The sequence below is a fragment of the Lycium ferocissimum genome, chromosome 7, assembly GCF_029784015.1.
Source record: "Lycium ferocissimum isolate CSIRO_LF1 chromosome 7, AGI_CSIRO_Lferr_CH_V1, whole genome shotgun sequence".
Lineage (NCBI taxonomy): Eukaryota > Viridiplantae > Streptophyta > Magnoliopsida > Solanales > Solanaceae > Lycium > Lycium ferocissimum.
Genome location: NC_081348.1, coordinates 3,179,421 through 3,201,117, shown reverse-complemented (window position 1 = coordinate 3,201,117; position 21,697 = coordinate 3,179,421). Strand labels below are relative to the sequence as shown.

Genomic DNA, 21,697 nt, shown 5'->3' with positions numbered 1-21,697 from the left:
AAATGTATATATGTGCTATGTTGTATGAAACTTTAAGCTTTATTAAATAATTAATTTGGTGCTCTCTAACCTGTTTTTTTCCCCCTTTTTTTTGTTCGCGGGATCAAACCCCCGGGTTTTTGTCTTTTCTTCTTCAAACCCGATGGGTTACACCTCGGAAAATTTTCCGTTGATGTACAGAGAATAGGCTAATGAGAGATATGAGGTAGATGATGTTTCGGTAAGTAAGACGTAGCAATTGATGATTTCAAATGAGATTTGAAAGACATTCGATGTTACATAAGAAAGTTGCCAAGAGAAGGCCATGTATACGATAAGTTTCGGAAAGGATTTATGAGTAGTAAGTTGATGACAACTTAATGATGTGTCAAAGAGTTATAATGCCCCTTGGATTGCTAATGATGTGATAAACAAGTGCTAAGAAGGTTCCATAAGGATTGGAGATCAAACGAGACGACGGGATCAAACTTGGTGGAACAGTGAGTTCCACGGGTGGTTCCACGGCTAGCGCGGTGGTTCCACGGACCGGGAACTGTCCCAGAGAGAGGCCTGGCTGGTCGTGAACCACGACCAGCTCCACGGGACAGCACCGGGTTCCACGGACCGTGGAACGCCCGGGAACACCCGACGGGCTGAAATGTTCTAAGTGTTTAAATGTATTCCCAACTTCATTATTTCATTTCCAACATCTCTCTACTTCTCTCTAAGACTTCTAGGGTTTCATAAATATTTCATGAACAAGGATTCAAAGGAAATCAAAGGTGGTTATCATCAAACCAAGTGAATCAAAGTAAGAAAAACCATTAGAGTTCATCAAAAGCAAGAAATTCAAGTGAAGGAAAATCTAGTGGTTTGGCTCGCGTGAGGTTTTGTGCAACCCCGGTTCAATCCTACACCATCTAAGGTGAGTTTTATGATGTTTTCATGTTGTATAAAGTATTTGGAAGATGAAACACTTGGATTACAAAAGAATATAAGTAATGGGTCATGAATACGTGAATAGTAGCACTTTTGAGTAAACGTTGGAACGAGTTATGATTCTTGATCTATATGAATACAATCATGTTATAAATGATATTATAGTATGGAAATCGACATTGTACGTAAATAAATGTATTGTCGATTTATGACTACGAATGTGGATAATTGAGGTAAAGTGTGAAGGTAAGAGTAATGTGGTTGATTAGAGGCTATTGTGAGGATATTATGAACGTTATTATTGATGTTTGGGAGTTGACATGTAATACGAGGAAAGTCATATAAATAAAGGAGATGCTGTCCGATTTTCTCTAGAATTAGTTATTAATGCCAAATGCTATCCACCATCTAATATGAGTATGCACTTCAATGAAGGTAGAACGTGAGCTTTGAAGAAGAACGCTCAAGTGATATAATAGTTGCGCGAAAGGTATATAAGGCTAACCCTTCTTTCATAAGGCATGGTTCTTGGGCAAATTGTTCATCTCTTATGAGTCCATGATACTTTCTAATGATCCTAGCTCGAGAAGCTATTAAGCCAATGATGCTCAAATGATACGATGGTACTAAATTCCTTATACGACGAATAACGCCCTAAGGATAGAATGTAATGAATGACGATAGTAAGAAGGCTAAGAGATAGATATGAGATTGCGCGTGCTACGAGAGTTATTGTGAACCCCGAGCTTATATAGCCGGGTAGACTATGATAAAAATATATATGTACATGCATGCATGCCCATGAGAGGCTATTGTGAACCCCGAGCTTATATGGCCGGGTAGAATATAGAAAGTAAGTATATATGCATATCTATATATGTGACGCGCGCGCACCACTTTAACGATTGGGTACGAATAACACCGAGCCTTGGTAGGGCCAGTGTGCACGGATAACTCGAGCCTTGGTAGGGCCGTGCACCGAGCCTTGCGTCCGAGCACGAGAAACACCGAACTTATTGGTCGGGTACGCAATATATTAAGCTATATGTATGACATCTATATGAGTACGAATAAGCTATATGTATGACATCTATATGAGTACGACTATGCAATGTATATGATGTGAGCATGAGTATGAAGGGAGATATGAATACGAACATGAAAGTAGATACGAAAGGTAAATGAGCAAGAATACAAATGTATGTACACGAGTACGAAATAGAAATGGAATGTCCCTATGGAAAGCAGGTAAGTGCTATGATGATGATACTATTATCTCCCGCCTATGTTATTTCACATGTCATTCATTATGTTTCCATATTGATATTGATCATGCTTTACATACTTAGACATTCTTCGTACCGATGTCCTTTTGTTTGTGGGACGCCGCGTCATGCCCGCGAGTGGCCAGGGGAGACGGACTTGATCCATAGCCGTATTTTCTCGTGGACTACATAGCGAGCTCGCCCTTTTCCGAGACGCGTGCCTTTTTGGTATAGATGCTTTTATTGTATATATATCACGGGCACGGGCGGGTCCCGTCCCCGCCCATACGTTATGATATGATGTACCTTTCTTAGAGGCTCGTAGGCATTGTGTATATGGTTAGATATGTTCGGCCTTGTCGGCACATATTTTGAGATGTTGTTTGATCGCACTGTCGGCGTATGTACATTTATATGGGCACGGATGTTATTGATGATCTAGATGTGTTATTGCCCAATGTGATTAGAATGATGACGAATGAAAAGCATGATATAATTATGCGGCCATCTAGAACGTGATGTATAAGTATGTTAAGGGGTGCCCGGGGCTAGCACCGGTGCTCGTCGCGGCCCTCGAGTTGGGTCGTGACAATGGGCCTGAGACCCAAATCACTTCATTCATCGAGTCCAGCAAATAAAATGCATAGAAGGCCCAGTCATGGGTGAAAATGGCAACTAGTGGGCTTCGGTAGGCCCACTAGCCTAACTTCTTTTCTTTTATTCCTTTTGTACATATTTACACATGTAAACAAGAATGCTTGATGTTATTGGAACCCAAATGTGTTAGAACTTAGGAAATTCACGTAGTCGTTATACCTTTTTTTTTTCTTTTTCAAAACAAACATGACTATTATAAGTACTTGCACGAAATTAGCGAAATTCAGGATTTTTCACAAGGAAAAGGCATAAGTCAAAATCTGGAATTTGGTTAGGTGAATGAAGTTAAAAGATTTGGGTTAGATAATGGCATTTGTTTTGGGCCGTAATCCCCTTTGGACGAAAAAGGATCATTTTTGGCTTTGATGAGATAAATAAAAGAATTGTTTTGGGCCTTAAGCCCACTTTAGACTGTATAAACTAAAACTGGATTGCTTTGCGCCCCCCCCCCCCGGGGCCTTAAATTAATCAAATTGAGGATCATTTTTGGTTTGTAACTTGGACCCATTTTTTGGAACGTAAAACAAAAACAAAAAAATCAGATTTTGAAGAAGTACAAAATGGACCTTTTCTCAAAACTCATTTGGACTTGAGGGTATTTCAAACACTTTTGGGCTGGAAGCCCAAACTTTAAGGCAAATAAACAAAAGAAAAGTACACTTGAATCATGATTTGAGGATTAAGATGTCTTTGAAGTAGTATATGATTGATAAGTGAGCTTCAATGGGTTAAAGAAATAAAGTAGACTTTTCCATTTCATATCTATCTATAAAGGAGATATACTCAATTTATTTCTCTAATATATGTATACAAAACTATAAGGACTAAAATTATAACATTGACACCAAGCTAGTAGTAACTCCACTTAAGAGAGAATCTTAAGTGTGTTTTGGTTTGGAAATGGAGTGAATTTAACCCCTTATACATTTTTCAAAAGAAAACCATCCTTCTCCTTTCCTTAAAGGACATTTTTTCCAAAAGTTGGGGTTTTATGGTTAGCATGACATTTTTGCAAGAAAGAAATCATTTTAGCAAATAATCACTTAATCACATATTGAAGCTCGTAGGTCAACCGTATTCTACGGATCCTTAATACTAGGGTGATTAAAACCTTCCCTAGGGGGATCATCAAAACCCTTACCTCGAACTCTAGTTTAAAAGAATATTTCTTTGTTTGAACAAACCCTTTTACTTGGTTTTCCGAATTTCCGCTATAAAATTAGGTGGCGACTCTAAAAGTACAAAAATCCGAATAGAGTCCACAACTTCTTAGTAGCTTTTATGCAACTGCGTGAAAGTGAACCGTAACAATTGTCGTTTGAGGTTTGTAATTATTAGCTTCTGCATGACGCCGGATTATTTTGATCTCAATAAGGGGTGGGTGGGTTTGGGTATGATAGAGGCAGAGACAAATCCAGGATTTGAAACTTGTGGGTTCCCAGTGAACTCAAATCAATATATAATAATAATCGAAAAAGGAAAATATTTAATATATACATATGTAATTATGTATATATACTACCTAAACTTAAAGATAGCTAGCTAAACAGCAAAATTCATCGCTAATCCTATTTAGCGACGGATTAATGATAAGTTATCAAAAATTTCTGTTTGCGACTAGCGATTTAGCGAAAGATTAATGATGAAATTCATAGCTAATTCTTAACTTTTTTTGTACACAGTGAAATTTCAAGACAATGGTTAAAAAAAATAAAAGAAATTGTAATACAATAGAAGAAAACAAAAAGAGAGAGAGAGAGAGAGAGAGAGACAGCAAGTTTAAATTTGGCCGTGGTCTTTTTTTAGTTTTGACTTTTGGGGTTTTGTAAAAGAAAAAGTGAAACAATGGAAAAAATATCAAATCCGTGGTTACAAAAATTAGGCTTTTTCATGGTATTGAAGTGTTACAAAAGTGTTTGACTTTGTTGAATGATATTGATCTTATGACAAAAGTAAAAAAGCTTTTACTAAATGATAGTAATAGAATAATTGTTAGCTATACACTTCCTTGTCAGAGCCACTCTTGCAGCGTGGATTGCCCTAGTATTAGAATTTAGATAACTAACATCACATTATTTTTGCTCGACTTGCTTGACATAAATCGATTGATCCTAGTTAAGTTCATCCAAGGAAGTGTTACTTCACTAACAGTAATAAATTATCAAAACATTTTCAACAAAAAGGTCTAAATGTAGTTCTGTAAATCCTGAAACTTCTGTTTGACAGATGTAGAACCTACTTAGTTTGGCATGTCTAGTACTAATATCATTTGCTTTTTCTCTTTCCTGTGTGATCTTGATATTTAATTGTCTTGATTTGTGGCTAATGCTGAAATGATCCACAGAACATGATGTCTAAGCCGGGCAAAGTAACATCAAATATGTTACTCCTCAACTTAAAATTTCATCTTCATTATGTGTTTCATAATATTTATATGCTGGAGTTTGGCATGTTACAGATTTTGTATTAAGTGTTGGTAACTTGTTGACCACAATATATTTGAGATAACAACAACAACAACATACCAAGTCACAAGTGGGGGACCACAATATGGTTGAGATCAATGTTAAAAATATGTCTTTTTCTCTGGCATCTTTGGTTATCCTGCAATTGGCCGTTAAACATCTCCTGTGAAAATACATACTGTGTTACACATATAGATTCGGTCTTGCTTATGTGGGTCTCCACCTGATAAATTGAAAGGCATTTCCAAGTTTCAACAAATTCCTGTTAAGTAACCCTTGATGCTATACAAACGAAATACAAACTCCAAAAATTTATATACTATATAATGCAACGAAAAATTAAAAAAAAAAAAATTTAATTGTATAACGTGGACTGATCCACGTTTTACCTCTAAATTTTTTTTTTTTTTTTTTTGCGAGCACTAAAATTTTTTGTAACACTTAGTGTGTTTTTTCATACTTTGACCAATGATTAATCGTGTGTGAAGACTAAAACGTCAATATTTTATATAGAACGATATTTTTTTAACTCGCAAATGTAGGCTCAATACATCAAGGATACGTAGACGTTCGGATCGTCATTTTAGGGGTTGAAAAGGTGCTAAGTTTTGTTTGAAAAAACTTAGTGTTTGACCCATTTTAGTCAACTTTATATGTTGAAAAAATTAATCCATTTTCAAAAATTGAAACCGCGAGCCATTCACAGGTACATACCTTGGATTTTACGTTGAAATATCTTATAAGTAAATAAAGCTAAAATTTCACGCAATTTGGGGGAAAATCGAAATTGAATGGGATAAAGGCATTTTTTAAAAAATCGGCTCGGCCAAACCACCTTGCGGCAATAGATCAAAAAATACGCAAGTTCAAAAAAAAAAACGCGTAAACGGACGTCCGCGCAAAGTTATGACCATCAAAATTGACCACTTTACAACTAATTTTCTCCCTATATTTTTTAGAATTATATTTATATTCAAAATAATGTTTTATCGTTTAAAAAATAGAAATCAAAACAAAAAACAAAACACTTAAACCTTAAACAAAACTTATTTCTTTTTTCAACCCCTAAAATGACTATCCGAACGTCTCACGTATCCTTGATGTATTGAGATTATTGTGCGCAAAAAAAATATCAAGTTCTATATAAAATATTGTTTCGGAGTCTTCACACACGACTAATCATTGGTCAAAAGTATGAAAAAACACTAAGTTTTTCAATTCATTTTTCAACCCCTAAAATTTTCCGAACGTCTACGTATCCTTGATGTATTGAGCCTACATTATTGTACGCGAAAAAAAATATCGAAATATAAAATATTGACGTTTCAGAACAACGATTAACCATTGGTCAAAGTATGAAAAAACACACTAAGTGTTACAAAAAATTTTAGTGCTCGCAAAAAAAAAAAAAAAAAAAAAAAAAAACTTTAGAGGTAAAACGTGGATAAAATTTTACAAAATATATTTGTAAAACGTGGATCGAGTCCACGTTTTAAAATATATTTGTAAAACGTGGATGATCCACGTTTTACAATTATATTGTATAACGTGGATCGGTCCACGTTATACAATTAAATTTTTTTTTTTAATTTTTCGTTGACTTGGTGTCGTGACATATCGTGGATCAACATATACCCCTTTTGGTATATAAATTTTTGGGCACTCCCTTTTGGTAAATACGTGTATTTTTATACCCTTTATTTTCCTATACAAACTCCACTAAATGCAACTAGGAATAGAAAATTTAATCTTAACATCCCAAATGGTTATGCATGTTAAGCTTCTCTTTGAGCTTATAATATTTCCCAAACTAGAAACCAATCTGCCCGTGGAGGTATGATAGCCGCTCCAATTAAGGGCCGCTCAATACAATCAGTGGCCTCAAGCCAAAATCATACGAAATATCATTAATACTTTAAATAGAATTCATTTTTTAAAAAAAATTACCCTTTTAACCTTTTTAGATGCAAAGCTATAAAGTTATCCTTCTAAGGATTAATTCATTCAAATTTTCTTTTTTCATAGACAAATAAAAATAATTGCTTGAAAAAAATTGACTTTAAAAATGTATATAAAACTGTTACAAACATGAACGAATGAACAAGAGGAAGGAAAATCAGAACCAACAGGATAGACATATAATAACAACAACATACCCAGTGTATTTCCACAAGTGGGGTCTGGGGAGGGTAGGATGTACGCAAACCTTACCCCTACCTTTTGGGGTACGGAGGCTGTTTCCTGGAGACCCCCGGCTCAAGAGAACAAAGCAAGATAAAAGGAAAAAGAAGCATGATATCAAGAAAAAATATGACAACAGGATAGATATAATTTTCTTGTATAGTGACATAGGAATGCATTAGACCTTCTTCCATATTATCAAGTTTTTATATCAATATCTCAAGTCACATTTAATTTTAGTTCTTTAACAAAAGTCTTCTTACACGCATTATAGAATTACTATACGTATTACAAAGTTAACATTAATATTTAAAAAGGTTCATTATTTCCTTATATCATCATGACGTTAGGAATGTCGTAATTTTTCTTTTCAAATTTTTAAGTTTTTAGTTATACGGTAGTAGAACTTTGACTGATATTTTAAAACTTTGAATTAAACTACTTAAATCTTAATATTTACCAATAAGATTTTTGATAACAAGAATCAAGGTATTGTATGGCAACACATGACCAACATTTTATTTGCATACCAAGATATAAACCATAAATATCGCAGAAATGATTAGTTAAATATCGCCTAAAGCTGATGCTTTAGTTTCCTTACCCTCGAGCCACCCATGACTCCAATCAACTCAAATATATTTACAGGCTTCTTTTTATCAAAAAACAACTCATAGAAACTGCTTCAATATCGTCCATGCTTATACTCGAATACCAACACCAAGATAAAATATTTGCTATTGTAAAGAATAGTGAGGGAAAGCATTAAGCTCTATCACATTGCTCTCTTATATACACCTTAATGGTAGGAAAATAGAAACTAATCCTTTTCCTATAGGAGCGCGTGGAAATTTTAAAACAATTTTTCTTTTCCTATATATTTAAGGAATGCATGGAATTCAGATTTCCCCCCCTTTTTCTGTATGTTTGAGAATTGCGTGAAAATTTAGAAACTATTTTTTCCTTGTCCTGCATATTTTAGGAGTCCGCACAAATTAAAGTAAACTTTTTTCCTTTTACCTCCTCTCACACATTTATTTCCACTAAAATATTTATTACCCTTTTGCTTCTCTTTCTTCAACTAATGCATAAATTAGTTCATGTTACAGAATAAAAATAAAATTTAAAATGTATACATTATATAACAATTAAAAAATTTAGGATTACATAGGGAAGCTGAAATTAGAGGTTAGTACATGCACTTTTTAGGGAAAATGTAAGACAAAAGAAAGAAAAAGTCTTGTAGGTACTCGCAATGTAGGAGACTGTAGTTGAATGTCCCAGTCGCTTGTCCTCCACCCTATATTTTATAACTTTTCTCCTTGGGGTCCAAGTTTAACTTGGGTCTTCCGTTAGTCCATCAAACTAATTTAGTCATTGGGGCCGATATATGCTTTTCTAATTGGTTAAAAGTACGTGTTATCCCTTTAGACTCGGTCAATAGGAGTTGACGTGGATTGAGGCGAGACTAGAAGTGCCAAGGCATGACCCATGTGCCACATTGCCTAGGGTTGAAGGCTTTGACTCAGTCAAGTGACGGTCAATCCATAGGCTTGACCATAGGCCGGGGTTCGTCCTACAGGATTCTTTTGAGCTACGTGCTGGGCGTTACCTCCAGATTAGGTTTGGAGACTGGATATGTATAATTTTTTACCACTATATACCCCTTGCTAAACCAAAGAAAATTTCATGGAAATTACAAAAAAAAAAAATTATTATTCGGAGATAAAAAATAAATACAAGAATTAAAACACAAAATCTAAAAGGAATTGTTGAAACAAAGTGTTCCTGGATTAGAAGTTCACTTTGCTTTTCCATTTCATCACAGTAGCCTTGGAAGATAAAACGCCAAAAGAAATATTTGTATGCATAGTAGTGTAAAATCTGAACCCAAGTGAAAAGACTCTTTCAGCTTTGTCAAGTTTAGAATTACGAGATAATACCACTAACAATCGTAAATGTTATTAAGACTCGAATAATTAATTAGCTCCAATTTGATCTAAACAGCTTAATTATGCATGAGTTAAAAGGAGGTAAAGATACTTATCCGAACCCGGTGTTTTTTTTATCTATTGTTACATTAAGGTTTTGGGTATACTGATGACTATTTGAAAAAAAAAAAAGGGGGGGGGGGGGGGGGGAAAATATTTTTCGTTTGATTTACCTATGCATAGATGAAAAACTGCAAAACGAGAACTCATACAAATAGAGATTGCAAAATTGCACCAGATTAGTATGGCAGCATAATGCAACTCCGAGAACCCACAAACTCCTCGAAACAAATAACTGAAAGTTGCACTAGATTACAGTATGTTCACTTTTTCTATGTAATTGTTGAAAATCTTACAGAAAATACTCGATCACGAACACTTTAACAAATTCACACGCTTGAGGCATGTCAATTAAAACATTATCCTTGAGGATATTTCACCCGGTATAGGTGTATCCCTCAGGATTCAACAAGCTGACTTCTAAGATAAAACTAGGAGCAAGAATCTAACAAAGATTTATCAAAAGAAAAATAAAAAGAAGAAGAAGTTTTAGTTCATTGGTTGTTTTTTCTCTCATGTCAAAGATGAATCCAAAGATAACATACATATAGGTTGAAGAATCAGCTTCACACCTTCTGCAAACGAAGGCCATAAAGGCTGAAAATAAAGGCCATAAAGGCTGATCAATTCAATTTGGAAAAAACGTTTGGCACAGTTAATTCCCTCATTAAGAAAGCTTCCATTAAGGCTAATAAACTATAGAATCAATTCTCTTATTTCAAAGTCTGTAGACGTTAGGGATATTCTTATATATTATTTTGAGATATTAACATAATATTTTCAACAATCCCCAACATATCTCAAAATAATAATAAAGAAATAAAGTGAGAAAAAGTTTTTCTAGATTTTCTCAAATCTCAAAGGAAAAGAAGGAGAAAGAACATTTTGCTGGGTTTCCACATATGAGTACAATGCATCGAATCTGGTGTCGCGTAGACTATGAACCAGATCTAGATAAAATAAGAATAAGCTTACCGAATAATTGGTGAAGTTTAAAATTTCTATGAACCAAGAACTCTTTTGTAAGCCCAACGTCTTATCTATCACATTCTGCTCACATAATCTTTGTCGTTATCGTGGTTTTGCGCTAAGAGGCCATGCGCGTGTCGTCATATTCATGAGTGCTCTAGAAATCGGTCACAATTTCATAGGAGTGGCACCACTCCACACTCATATAGTTCAATCATCAGTCAGTATTCTGTGAATACACTACCTATAAAGGATATGGATTGGATTAAGAGTTTAACTCAACCTCACTTTGTCTTGTAGTATAGCACTATATTCACACACCATAGAAAAGGGCATAATTTAATAGTGCACTTTTGATCAACTAATGACTTGTTATTACCCATATTGAACCTAATTCATGAGATCTCCAATCACATAGGTTGGGTTACCATCATTGTTAATCTTCTCAAATTGACAAAAGTCCCATTCCCCTCGATGTTTCTTTTAGTCTTGTGAATCAGCCAAATTCACCTCAGACTTCACATAAATATAGAAATTATCACATATCACAGCAGTTGCTCTTATCACAATGTGTCTTACACAAATGTATTTTATTGTCATTGAATTTTTATTTTTTATTTTTCTACTACAGCTAACGCTGCTTGACAACCACAATATATAGACATGTTGGTTTTATCTCAACCTCAATACTAACTAAGAATTATCTTAGCCTCATTACCAGCCAACTCCAAATCACAAACTCAAATTTCATTATGGTCTATTTGGCTGATTTTCATATTATTACACCCCCACAAAGGATAAACACATAACCGGAGATAGATTTTGAGATCCACTTAGCATCATTGCACCCCTCTAGTATAACAAATGTTAATTCACGAAAACTCTTTATCATCAGTTGCTTCTTTTCAAAATAACGCACTAAAAGAAGAAACATAATCATTTTGACTAACAAGACCAAGTGAAGTATCATCACGTTTAAAAGTATTTCTCTCGATATAACTCTAGTAAGACACCATAATCCCCACATTTTCAAAAAATTTAAAATAAGGGAATGATATTTTCATAACTCATCAAAAAGTATACCAATTTCTCATAAGACATTTTATCTTATAAATAACTAACTAATAATATAGAAAAGCTCATCTCATAAGAATGGTTGAATATGCGTACAAACGGTAAGAAGCTGATTAATGAAAATAAAGGAGATTAATAGCTCATATGAAGTAAAGGTCAAGGAGAAAATCAATAAGACACCAAAATGGACAAGAGCTCATGATCTGTTCAATGTAACCTTCCAGACATTAGAAGGCATTTAACTCAATTTAATCCAAGAATTTCAAATGATTGTACAAATTGACTTCAAGGCTAATTCAAATGAATCTGTTATAGAATGATGATATTGACTCATTAATGGTCTGTTACACCATAGAGCCATCAGCCAACGTTAAGAATGGGATAGAATAATTAACATATTAAATACTCATTACCATAAAAAATATGTATATAATTTTTTTTTTTTTTAATGCAACCTCATAAGTCTCAAATAAAATTTTCACTCCAACGCTAATGTCGATTTTTTTTTCTTTTTCACAATTGATTTTAAGAACTTTTTCATTCTAAGAAATTGAATAGTTCTTGAATCACCAACATAAATAAATCAGTATTCTTCTTCAACTAGGGTTTAAACCACAAAATTATTTGTTAGCAGTAGCACCAAAATCGTCTAACACCCAATCTTTCACATTAGCCACGAGATTCACTTGAGAAATGACCCCAATAATTATATCATCCGCTTACTCAAATTTATTTTCGCTTAGCGGGATTATCATTTCTCTTAATCTTCTTCCACAATTAGGATCACGATGACAATATTTTGCCATACACCCAAATAATATTATTTCTATGAAAGATCATTCAAATAAAATTATCCATCAGGAATAATTGACAATGTCAATTTTTTTTTTCCTTTGAGCTAAAATATTTTACTCACCAAGTATACATCACGAAGACATAGTTGTGTAAATAAATAATTAAAGGACAACACCTTTCACGATTAGTGAGTCTCATAATTTATATTCTGTAAAATACTTCAATAAATCATGTCTAAACATTTCAAATATATATAACGAGAGGAAATCTCTATACATATTTATAATACTCCAATATCCACAAATTAATTATAAGCCATAATAAATTAATCATTCTTCCACCTCAAAGGATCAACAGTCATATACAATGATACACAGATCCACACACTCAAATTTGTTTAAAATTGAAGACAACTTAAATTCATTAACCAAAAAATTAACATTGTTTAGAGCCTTTATCTCCAAATAAAAGTCTTGAATTTGTAAGAAAAGAAACCAATTATAATTCAAGTATTCAACACTTTGTTGACCCAAATGACCAAGATAGAAGCAATGATTGTTTTCAGAGCCTAAAGTAATTAAGTACATTATCCAATATAAAAATTGTTACCACAAAATCTCAAGCTAGTAAAACATCATTATTATAATAAATCCACTTATAATTTTTACTATCCAAGTGCAACTTAAAAGTCTCAAATAAAAGTATAAATTAATCATATCAAAATCACTACTACTTTCCTTTTAGATCATATATTTTCCATTATAATATAATTCAGAAACATACCTGTAACTGAGACAGATTGTACTAAGTTATTCTCTATCAATTTTCCGTAAGAATAGAGAGTGAAATATCCTTAAGATTGTTGGAAATCTTACGGAAAATACTCGATCGCGAACATTTTAATGAATTCACATAGCTTGAGGCATGTCAATTAAGATACTATCCTTAAGGATATTTCACCCGGTATAGGTGTATCCCCCAGAATTTAACAAGCTCTTATAGTATAAAACTAGAAGCCAGAATCTAACAAAGATTTAGCAAAAGAAAAATAAGAAGAAGTTTTAGTTCATTGGTAGTTTTTTCTCTCATGTAAAAGATGAATCCAAAGATTAACATATATATAGGTTGAAGAATCAGCTTCACACCTTCTGCACACGTCTACAAAATTTAAGTAGAATAAAGGCCATAAAGACTGAAAATAAAGGCCATAAAGGCTGACCAATTCAATTTGGAAAAAAGTTTGGCACAGTTAATAAACTATAGAATCAATTCCCTTATTTCAAAGTCTGCAGACGTTAGGGATGTTCTTATATATTATTTTGAGATATTAACATAATATTTTCAACAAAGACAACATAACAAATTTATATACAAAACGTATTACAACAGGAAAAGTAAAGTGCTTTTAGTTATCAACATTCTTCATCAGAGAAAGCTTATGTACACAGAAACTGGAAGGAGACTGAGAAGCAAGGAGTTCCACGTCCTTCAAGTGAACAAATAAATCTAGAGCGAATTTCGCCTTCCATAGGTCCTAGTGACAGCTCCATAATGACCAGAAATCTGACTGTTGCACTTCTCCTTTAGTGAGTGTACCATCCAACAACCGTCCCTCCAATACGTATAATATACTTCAGGGATATGTGAAACTTTCCAAGAATCAGCACCTAGTTTGTCTGGATGCAATGTCATGATAAATTCGTCAGGCATATCAAAGAATTCAAGAACCGTCAGATTAAGGAGGCACTTGATTCCCGTTGGCACGCTTTCCAGCAAAGCACATCTCTGGATAACCAGCTTCTCAAGATGTGGTATTGCACCCTCCCCGATTGTCACCCGTCTTAGTCCTTCCAATTTGTCCAAATTTAACAGCTTAAGCCTTTGAAATTTCCCTTGCTCAAAGTATAGCTCCTCTCCAGTGTATCCCACAAGAAATTCAAGATGGACAAGATTAGGCAAATCTTGGAGATATTTGAGTGGGTCTTCTGTTAAACGAGTCCACCTGAAGTAAATTTTGACCAAGGAATTAAGATCTAGAATCCACTCGGGCAACTTAACAATGCGCCCTGTCAAATACAGGCGCTGAAGAAGAGGTGGAGGAGAAGACATGTAAGAAAGATCAAGAATCTCATGCTCTGCCGCCGATTTAAGATTTAAAGACTGAAGCTTGCGGAGCCTCTCAATTGATGTGCACACAATCCTTCCATCTTCTTTTCTCAACTTCAGAATGCAAAGTCGTCTCAGTTCACTCAACATCCCTACTTCTCTGAGTATGCCACTGCCAGGGGTTGCCTCAATATACACTAGTTTCTGCAAGGCTCTCAAAGCTCCAATTCCTCTGAAAGCCTTAAAACCTGGTGAACAATTGTAAGGAAGATACGAATAGGATACATGGCTATAGACTAAAAGGTGACGGAGATTTTCAAGTTTTAAAATCTCCACAGGCAACTCAGTGACATATGTCTGCTTCAGATCTAATATTTCTAGCTGTCTGAGCCTTTCAATGGATGTTGGAAGTTTTTTCACACTGGTATTCCTCAAGCTTAGATACCTTAAGTGAAACAATTGGAAAACCGTCTCTGGAATCATTTCTAGAGGAGCACCTTTCAAATCTAAAACTCTGAGCATCCTGGAGCTACCAAGCAATTGACTTATGCAAGAAAAGGACTGTGCATCTGCTATACCAAATGTAAGCAAAGAGCGGAGTTTAGTGGGTGACCTTTTCACTTGTAGGTTCCCCAATGTGCCATGGATTGACAGGCGCCGAGTTTTTTCAGGCCACAGTATATTCTGCTCATCAGTTGTTGTAGTAAAGTTGTCATCTCTTGATTTTGAAAGAATAAGCTCACGATATAGGTCATGAATCCGGCCCAATTTCAAGCTACCGTCATCATTGTACTCAACTGGATGCATCAAGCTTCTGTTGATGAGCTCATTGAGATAGCTTTCTGCAACGTCTTCAACTGTCCTCCCCTCTTTTCGTTTCACAAACCCTTCTGTTATCCACCGGTAGATCAGTGTATTGCGCTCAATTAGATGATCCTCGGGATAAATGCTCAAATACAAGAAACATGGTTTAAGATAGTAGGGGAGATCATTGAAACTGAGTAACAAAATGATTCTCATACTATCAAATTTGTCATTGCTATCCAGTTCAGGGCCAAGGCTGTGATTAAGCATTCCCCATTCCCTAATGTTAGTCCTGTTCTTTGTAGCCAAAACCCCACCAACAGCCACAATAGCCAGCGGCAATCCACCACATTTCTTTAAGATGTTCCTAGAAATGTTCTCCAAGTTTGAAGGGCATGAATTACCATGAAATGCCTTTTGACAGAAAAGAATCCAAGATTCTTCTGCAGACAATGCCTTCAACTCATAAACATAGCCATTGGTCTCTATGCTAGAAAAGGAAGCTACATTGAAAAGACGTGTTGTGAGGATAACACGACTTCCATTATTTACATCAGGCAAAGCATATCTGATAGCATCCCAAGCTTGAATGGTCCAGATATCATCAAAAACTAGCAAATACATTCTCGATTGCAGGAATACTTTTGCTATTGCTTTTAGTCTATTACTGTTCATGGTGCTTAGACCTTCAGGTGCTGGCTGCTTCACTTCGTCGTAGAGCTGTTGAATCATGTCTTTCAAAACTTCCTCAACCTTGAAGGACTGGGAAACTGTTATCCAAGCAAGGCTATTGAAGTTTTTCTTGACTGCTGCATCCTCATACACTTTCTTAACCAGGGTGGTCTTTCCTGAACCTCCCATTCCTACCACCGAAACCACTTTAAGTCTCGGATCATCCTCCATGAGCCAACCAATTAGCTGCTGTCTGGGATTTTCAATGCCCACGAGCTCAGCTTCTTCTAGCAACAACGCATCACCTCTGCGATCATTTGCAGTATCGCAGGCATGGTTATTACTTGAACCTTGCTCCGGGACATAAAATTTGTAACGGTACCTCTGATGGCCCTCTGCAATATTGCAGACTCTTGATCTGATGGATTGGGTTTCAAAGACAAGTTTATGGCGGGATTTGATGTTTCTAATTGAGAAAACCAATTTAGCAATGAAACAACAAGATCCATGGAAGTGATGATCATATGACAAGACAATGGACTCGTCAAGAACATCCTCAATGTCATGGGCGACATCTCTCACTTGCCTAACCCAGACTTTGACCTCTGCATCTCCGTCCTCGAAAGCATCAGCCACACCAAGAAAGGCTATCATTCTCTCCAATTCATCTTTGATATACTGGATATCGTGCTTGACTCCCTGAAGCAGTATTGCTTCTTCCGCTAATAAGTTTGTGATTTTGTCAAGTACAAAAACGACAACATAGTCTGCCATCTCCACCTGATCTTGGCAAGTGTCTATGCTCATTTGTTTTTGTAATGAAAATAAGAACTGCCCCATCTTCCTGGTAATTCTTTTGAAGAGGCAAGAATCTAAACCAACCAAGTCAAGCTAGGAATATTTTATATTGCGGTCCCCTGATAAGGCACTTTGTTAGTCACTGAAGCTGGACTTCTTTATGCATTAGGTAAAGGCACACACGCTTCTCCATGGAAATTAAGAGGACCTTGACCGAGAAAAGGACATAAATAGTCCCTTATGAGAGTAGGTTCAAAATAGTCCCTTAACTATGCTCTTAACGTTTTGATTTTTTAAGTTTGTCACAAGTTAATAAAAATGATCCTTTAATTATGAGAGTTTGTTAAAAGTAGTCCCTTAAGTATGCACTTAACAGTTTTGATCCTTTAAGTTCACCTAAAGTCAACACTTTTAATCTCCGATAAAATATTCATCGAACTCTATTTGTTAGATTTAACAAGAACTATGAAAAAAAAATTAGCGAGAACTCACATTTAGAGGTACACATTACTAAAGAAAAGACTAAATATCTCGGGACAAAATTAATGGATGTCGATTGGTTATAGGGAAAACCGAGGAAAAACCTACAGACTTGATAATATCATAATATAGTATCTCGAAGCACAAAGACTGACGGACTCTGTTGATTAAAAACCGAAGGGGTCCATTGGCTAAGTAAAATACACCAGACTTATTTTTACTAGAAACTCGGTATAAAAATAAATATTTCCATCGTAGTGATTCATTTTAAAAAAAAAAAAAAAAAATCCGCTCATTTTTCCTCGAAAATAATCAACGGACCTCCATTGTTTTTCGTTAAAAATTTAAAAATAGTGTCCCTCAATTTTATCCATCGGTTTTGGTCCATCTTTTTTCGCTTGTTTTTAGTAGTGACAATTTTGTAGTTTTTGCTATTTCTAAATTACTTAAGTCGGTTTTGTCCTGAGGTATTTGGCCTTTTCTATAGTAATGTGTACCTCTAAATGTGAGTTCTCGCTAATTTTTTCCTTTTTTTTCTATAATTCTCGTCAAATCTAATAAACAGAGTTCGATAAATATTTATTAGAGACTAAAAGTGTTGACTTTTGGCGAACTTAAATGATCAAAACTGTTAAGTGCATACTTAAGGGACTATTTTTAACCAACTCTCATAATTAAGGGATCATTTTTGTTAACTTGTGACAAATTTAAAAGATCAAAACTGTTAAGTGCATAATTAAGGGATCATTTATGTCCTTTTCTCGACCTTGAACATACCAGACTAGAAATTTCAGAACAATCACCCCGACAGTTCTACCAAATACAGAAAAGTTAAATTAAAAGGAACTTGCTAGAAACTTTCGAAGTTGTTAATTTCTAAACTTACTCAGGCTTTATTCTGCTTGATCTATCCAAAAGGACTGAGAATGATCAGGGTTTGACTTGGTGAAACAAAAGGATAAAGTCCCAAGTCAGGGTATAGTGGAGAATACTGTCTTGGTTACTGAAAACTACAATAGGGAGAAGAAATACCAGGTATGATGATGTTATTCTTCAACTTTGCCTTTTCTACTTTGTGTTTGAAATCCTATCCTAGGCATGTGGCTCCAAATGTCACCTTGTTTGGTGGTTCTACCAGTTGGTGATGGGTCACAAAGTCAATGCACGTCAACTGATCATGAACGTTGAATATTATCAATTGTTGAATGGAAAATGACTCATAACCAATTCAATATTTTCTTTTTTCTCAACTACTATTATTTCTATCTACTACTACTACTATTATTATTATTATTATTATTTTATTTATATTTTTCTATATATAATAAGTGTCAAGAGGGACGAACACAGCAATCCCTCTTTGTACCCACTGCTTTTCAAATTATACCCACAGTGAATATTTATACTAAAAGTTATATAACTTGTACATTTTATTCAATTATTTTTATATCCCATATAGACATATGTCATAATATTTAATATTTATTCCCTTCTCATGTATAGACATATGCACTTCAAATTTAATTCTCCGCCATATTTATTTCCTCCTTGCACTTTTACTTGTTCACTTTTAACTTTTCATGTTCTAACTGAATATTTATTCTCTTCTCATGTATAGACATATGCAGTTCAATTTTAATTCTCCTACACAAATTTATTTTCTTTATGCACTTTTACTTGTTCACTTTTGACTTTTTACATTCTTATAGAAAAAGTACCAAAAGCTATATAGCTTGTACACTTTATTCAATTATTTTTATATCCCACGTAGACATATGTTATAATACTTAATATTTATTCCCTCATCATGTATAGATGTATGCACTTTAAATTTAATTAAGTGCCAAACTTATGTTGGACGAACACATCGATAAAAAAATGTCCCTCCTTGTACCAAAAACACCGCTTTTCAAATTATACCAATCACAGTGAATATTTATACTTTTTTCAAACAAAGCTATATAAAATGTTGGTTCTTATAAAATACATTTTATTCAATTATTTTTATATCCCACGTAGACAAATGTCATAATACTTAATATTTATTCCCATTTTCTATGTATATAGTAAATATTTTTCAAATTTAATTCTCCGACATATTTATTTTCTGTCCTACATTATAGTACGCACGTTTACTTGTTCACTTTTGACTTTTCAACCCCTAAAACGTGTTTCTAACCGAATATTTATTCTCTTCTCATATATAAACAAAAAAGTATGTAAAAAACACTAAGTTTTTTCAAACAAAACTTACTTCGGGCATTTTAATTAAAACTCTTTACACAAATTTATTTCCTCCATTTTCTATATAAAATCGTTACTCATTCACTTTTCGGCACCTTTTCAACCCCTAAAACACTTTTTACATTCTTATATAAAAGTACCAAAAGCTATATAACTTGTACACTTTATTCAATTATTTTTATATCCCATGTGTATAAAAAGGACATATAGTGCGTTATTGGATTCAAAATGGTGACAATGCATACGATAACGCATGAAAATAGTGCGTTAAAGGACTTAACGTCATAATACTTAATATTTATTCCATTCTCCCATTTCTAAACTATAGGCTTTATTCGTATCTATCACTTCAAATTTAATTCCCAAGATATATTTATTTCCTACAATAGCACTTTGACTGTGTTCACTTTTAACTTTTCAAATCCTTCCTAGGCATGTGGCCGAATATTTATTCTCTTCTCATGTATACAACATATGCTAATCATAAATTTTAATTCTCCTACACAAATTTATTTACTCTCACTTTTACTTGTTCACTTTTGACTTTTTACATTCTTAACATATTTATTTTTTCTATATATAATAAGTGTCGCACTTTTACTTGTTCACTTTTAACTTTTCATGTTTCTAAGCGAATATTTATTCTCTTCTCATATATAGACATATGCGGTTCAATTTTAATTCTCCTACACAAATTTATTTCCTCCATGCACTTTTACTTGTTCACTTTTGGCTTTTTATATTTCTATCTATATTATGTTTTTTATATATAATAAGACGTATGGGGAGGGAGAACACGGCCCCTCAAGCTTGTATCGGTAGTACATTTTATTCACGAATTGTACCCATATTAAATTCTTGTATAGACATATGCCATGAGCTATATAATTTGTACATTTTATCCAACTATTTTTATATCCCATGTAGACATGTGTCATAGTACTTAATATTTATTCCCTTCTCATGTATTTTTAGACGTATGCACTTTAAATTTAATTCTCATGTCGACATATTTATTTCCTCCGTCGTACTTTTACTTGTTCACTTTTGACTTTTCATGTTCTAGCTGAATATTTATTCTCTTCTCATGTATAAACATATGCGGTTCCATTGTAATTCTCCTACACAAATTTATTTCCTCCATGCACTTTAATTTGTTCACTTTTAACTTTTCACATTCTTTGAGAATTAATAAATCCCACGTGGATATATAATAAGCGGCTTGGGGGGGACGATCCGAATATTTATTCTCTTCTCATATATACACGTGTGCACTTATATTTAATTCTCCGTCACGTATTTATTTCTTCCGCGCACTTTTACTTGTTCATTTTGACTTTTAATTTGTTCACGTTATTTAAGAATTAATAAATGAATATGTACTCCTTCCGTCCCATATTACTTCTCCACGTTTTATTTCTATACTTGACTTTTCACGTTCTTTAAGAATTAATAAAAATGAAGTACTCCTTTCGTCCATATTAACGTAAACATGTGTCATAGTACTTAATATTTAATAAGAGACATCTTGGGGGGGACGAACATGGCTCCTAAGTGTCTTGGGGGTACGAACACAGCTGCCCAAACTTGTACCAAAAGCTTAATAAATTGTACACGCAATGAATGCTTATACCATAAGCTATATAACTTGTACACTTTACCCAACTATTTTTTAATCCCACGTGGACATTTTTAATATGTCATAGTACTTAATATTTATTCCATAGACGTATGCATTTCAATTGTAATTCTCCGACACATTTATTTCCTCCGTGCACTTTACTTGTTCACTCTTGACTTTTCGCGTTCTTGAAAAATATAATATGTGTGTGTCCAAATTACTTGTTCATTTATAAAATCAAAATAAAATTAATCCTTTCTAATCAATATTCTTGAAAATAGTATATCGGAGAGAGACTATGACAAATGTCTAAGTGGATAAAAAAGTAGTTGGTTAAAGTGTGCAATTTATATAACTTTTTATTAAATTTACATTGCTATTGTTCGTCCTCTTTTCACGTTTAAAGTATTAAGAAAAAAAGGAAAACTCTTTGTCAATACTTTACTTATCTTACTCTCTTTTCGCATTCTCTCGATTATTGTTTCTTTACATTTATAAAATATATTAGTTTATATTTTCATTTCGAATTAAAATTTGGTGATTTACGATAAAACATATCGCATTTCTAAGATGTCATAATACTTAATATTTATTCCA

The 21,697-nt window shown here is 34.0% G+C and overlaps 1 protein-coding gene across 2 annotated transcripts; it reads right to left on the bottom strand.

The window, feature by feature from the left end:
* Nucleotides 1-13,721: 13,721 nt before the first annotated feature.
* Nucleotides 13,722-18,218, bottom strand: LOC132063119 (disease resistance protein RPM1-like). Of its 2 annotated transcripts, XM_059455551.1 has the most exons (3): nucleotides 18,002-18,218; nucleotides 15,095-16,963; nucleotides 13,722-14,377 (listed from the first exon to the last, which is right to left on the bottom strand). In XM_059455551.1, exons 2-3 carry the CDS (start codon nucleotides 16,795-16,797, stop codon nucleotides 13,882-13,884), a joined length of 2,199 nt encoding a protein of 732 aa, XP_059311534.1. In that variant the 5' UTR covers nucleotides 16,798-16,963; nucleotides 18,002-18,218; the 3' UTR covers nucleotides 13,722-13,881. The 2 variants fall into 2 exon arrangements, with proteins under 2 accessions (XP_059311534.1, XP_059311533.1); XM_059455550.1 differs by having other exon boundaries at nucleotides 13,722-16,963.
* Nucleotides 18,219-21,697: the final 3,479 nt, after the last annotated feature.

What these genes read in the sequence shown, in the direction of transcription:
- LOC132063119 (XM_059455550.1), bottom strand. Translation starts at nt 16,797, where the DNA reads ATGGGGCAGTTCTTATTTTCATTACAAAAACAAATGAGCATAGACACT.